The sequence below is a fragment of the Babylonia areolata genome, chromosome 1, assembly GCF_041734735.1.
Source record: "Babylonia areolata isolate BAREFJ2019XMU chromosome 1, ASM4173473v1, whole genome shotgun sequence".
In the NCBI taxonomy this organism is placed as follows: domain Eukaryota; kingdom Metazoa; phylum Mollusca; class Gastropoda; order Neogastropoda; family Buccinidae; genus Babylonia; species Babylonia areolata.
Window position 1 is genome coordinate 6,060,631 of NC_134876.1, and position 4,171 is coordinate 6,064,801.

At 38.1% G+C, this 4,171-nt stretch overlaps 1 protein-coding gene across 1 annotated transcript in view; it reads left to right on the forward strand.

The window, feature by feature from the left end:
- LOC143300284 (uncharacterized) overlaps positions 1-3,900 on the forward strand; it is a 9,688-nt gene extending 5,788 nt beyond the window's left edge. The window contains exons 3-4 of the mRNA XM_076613912.1: positions 700-1,640; positions 2,139-3,900. Of these exons, the coding sequence (XP_076470027.1) occupies positions 700-1,640; positions 2,139-2,516 (1,319 nt within the window). The 3' untranslated portion in view covers positions 2,517-3,900. The remainder of the gene's footprint in view (positions 1-699; positions 1,641-2,138) is intronic.
- Positions 3,901-4,171: the final 271 nt, after the last annotated feature.

A 4,171-nucleotide genomic window follows, 5' to 3' on the forward strand; every position in this document is an offset into this window, starting at 1 on the left:
CTGGCCCAAGACACACACACATAAACTTTTAGAGTTGGTCGGGAAAGTAAGCATCATTCCCTTAGACACACGAAAAAAAACATGCGAAAAATGCTGGACTCCGTGGCGGCCCCGGTTATCAAGTTAGAGACCGTAGCCCTTTCAGCTCTCAGTAGGAGTTCGCCAGGACCAGAAAAAAAATCGAGGGTGATGTGCCTTTAATGGTGTTCGAACCACGACATCCCATTTATCTATTTGCCAATTGACTGGTGTGTAACAAAAGGTTTTATTTGTGATAAAGGAAATATTTTAGATTCTATCACTAGAGTGAAAGATAGCTAGGCTTTGGTACGAGTTCACAATGCTCCCCATATGCCCAGCAGAAAAAGAAAATTGTTGAATACTGTAACTCCTTCACATAATTGTTGCAGTGTACTTGCAATTTTGTCCTATAATAGAACAAAAAATATGATTTTCTTTTAAAACCCATCTTATGTCATTTGTTGCCTGCAGACCTGATTTGAAATGATTTATTCCAGAATGGAATGAATGAACTCAGTTATGATGAATAAATGGCACGATTTTTTTAACATGTGTAATTCATTGGTGTACAAAAAAAGTAATGATCTAAAGGATTAGTGCACACTTTATTTCATAGTCCAGGCAGCAAAGCCCGAGTCAGGACACAACTCATTCATTCTCTGATTTTTTTCTCGACAGGCCACAATCAGCCGTATGAACAACTTGAAGTACAGTCTGATGGAGTTGTGGAGTTCGTCAGTGAAGCAGATCGATTGGATGTTCTTTTTCTCAGCCCCCGAAGTGTCCAGACCATTTACCTACGTCCTGGTGAAAATAGTCTCAATGAACAACTCCTACCTGCCGTAGACCTCAACGTTCTGGAAGGAAGGGAGGTCACTTTTGAAAATGGACATGATACAGACGTGCATGTTAATCTAACGGTTGACAACGAAGACAAAGACCTGTATCTTTCTGGCAAAATGGCAATGAAATCTAAACTGGCAGACCATATAGTCAGACAAACTTACGCAGCTGATGGATTTCCTTTTGAGGTTCTGGATTACAGTCGATCAGAAAGCCAACGTACTGCGCATTTCCGTTTCAATACGTCATCTGGTGACGTTGAGGGACTCTTCCAGATAACCGTTGGCATGGTGCTGAACTGCAGTTCACTACATCCATGTATGTTGCATCACTATCACATTTATGTAGATGTTCCCATCTTTCAAAACGATCACATTGGTCCTTTTCCTGAAAACTATATTGGTTATCTCGACATTTACGATAGGGAAACAGTAAGTACGACCGAAATGTTTTGTTCTATGCACAACACAGAGGGTTGTGTAGTGTGGTGTATGTTCATTGGGGATCAGCCAACTGCTGTACACTTTGTCCAAACTGACCAACATGCTCTCCTGTTGACCCCGACTGTCGTAAATTCGTTTTCAAATGGTGCGTTTAAATCAGCTGGTATGGCTGAGTTTTGGAACTTTGAAAATATGACTGCTAATACTGTGGTTGAGTATCAGTGCAAATGCAAGTCAGGATCAGAGGAGGCCAGTCACACCTTCAAGCTGAACATGGTCCACAAAGCCAAGATAAACGGAACCTTGTCCACAGTGACAGCTTTGACCAATGAAGTAAGAGGGTTCTAGCTTTGTCTGTCTGTCTTTCCGTTTGTCTTTCTTGCTGTCTCTTTCTTTCCCTTTTGTGTTTCATGAATTTAAGTTTGTCATTTTAGACCGTTTACCATATGCCGATTACAGACTGACATTCTGTCTTGATTAATAAAACAGTCATGAAAACTGAGAACACTGTTGTATTCTAAATGACCAAAACATGACAAGCAAGCAATTAAAAAAAAAAAATTAACGGTAGTTTAAAGTGCCATTGATACCTGGTGTGTACGTGTTTCCATAACCCACCAAACGCCGCCGTGGCTAAAGGGATCTTTTAAAGGAACAAGATGGAATCTGGCATGAAACGTAATGTCAAAGAAAAGGAACGCTGAATTTGAAATAGGTTTTTGTCAAGGAACATAGCCTGTGGTAAGAGAAGTCGATATGTGGTGTGTTTTTTTTTTATGTGTCAAGGAACATAGCCTGTGGTAAGAGAAGTCGATCTGTGGTGTGTTGCAGTCGGTGGAGGTCCGGTGCGTGGCTGAAGGGACTCCAGCACCACGTGTTAGTTTCACCGACCCAAACGGAGCCAACCTCGATGACCCCAGCTCGGACGCATACGACCTGATCGTGCCGGAGCCCAGGGGGTCCACCTCAGAAGCGGTGCTGCGTATCCATGATCCAGCCATGGTGGAACGTTTTGGGTACGTCGTGTGCAGAGCTGGAAATACTGTAGGCCCACGGATGCAGATCTACCACGAGGACACCAAACGACTGCCTTTATCTCAGGCCAATGTCAACGACATCCCTCCAGAGATTCAGTACTACCTGAACCATGTTGTTGTGGAACAGAACAGTGGAGCACGTAAGCGAGACATTTTCCATGCTTGGAACTGATTCGCTTTCCTTTCTGGACACGTTCGACTTTGGTCCTGACCATTGCAGATTGTTAAAGTCTTTGTACCTGACAGTTGTCCATGGAAATAGACCGGTGATGATTCAATTGATCTATGTCTTCGAAATTTGGACTGTCTTTCGCTTTTTTCCTGAGCCAAAATCTCCACTGGTTGGATTCCTTCAGTTCGATTTTGATACGCGCCCGTGGATATTAAAACGATTAAAACAAGAGAGGCAAGGCCTTCAAGACTCACTTGTGACATGCCCGTACTACAACTGAAGAATCAAAACACACAAAAAATCAATTGCAAAACAAAAGTCATGTGTACCTCCCAACATAGAAATATAGACCACACAAAGTTGTGTTGGATTTCACATTGTTTATTTATTTATTTATTTATTCATTTATTTTTCACTTTTTTTTTCAAAATTAAAGTTACAAAGGAAAAAAAATCATTTCTAACTCACACTTGCTTTTGTTTAAATGAAAGAGGAAATGCACCTAAGTGTGACCAACATACAGACACACACAAGAAGTAATAAAGTTATGTATACTATACATGTATAGATATATAAGATGTAACTGAACTTTTTGTTAAACTATTATGTAATGCATTATAAGCTCAATCATAGAGAAAACAATTAATACAATGTGAAAAAACTCAATATGGGTATTAACAATGTGCCTGTCTGCTTTATGATTACAATTAGTATTAGAAAAAATGACATTCACAACACATTTTCATCATATTACAGATTTTTGTGATAACCCTGATTCAGTAAGACCACACACACACACACACACACACACACACACACATATATATATATATATATATATATATATATATATATATATATATATATATATATATATATATACCTATGTCTATATATAATTACTTCATAATCTAGACCATTTTTTTTAAACAGTCACTCTTTTTCTGGTGTAAACTTCAAAGTCATACATACACCTATTTGAGTATGCAGCTGCATTACATGCTCACACATGAAAATAAAAATTCAAATGATAAATATAGGTCAGTTACATTTTATACATGTATTTATATAAATACATAAGATGTAACTGAACAGTGAGCTTTTTACTATGTATGGAAAACAAAAACTGTTAATTACATAATTATAAGCTTATAATTGTTGAGAAGAAGTGTAATACAGTGTGAAAAAATAAATATAAATATTAACAATGTGCATGCCTATGTGTTTCAAATGATTGTTCAAACTCAAATTTGCTTAAACAATAAATATAGATATTAACAATGTGCATGGCTATTTGTTTCAAATGATTGTTCAAACTCAAATTTGCTTTTTGTTTAAGCGAAATTCATATAAGAAATAAAGTTCAGTTACATTACATACACAAGATGCATGGTTTAACACCCCCGGAATGGATCAGTCAGGCCAGGGTCTGTTTCCCAGCAGTCTGAAATCAGTTATGTATACTGCTATCAGTCATACTATATTATTGTTACAGAACCTGACACACACACACATACACACGCACACACACACACAGGTGCACACATACGAGCACAACAAACAACTCTTTCATTTAATAAATATCTATGTATCCTCATGTATAAAGATTTTTTTCTTGTTCTCTCTCTCTCTCTCTCTCTCTCTCTCTCTCTCTC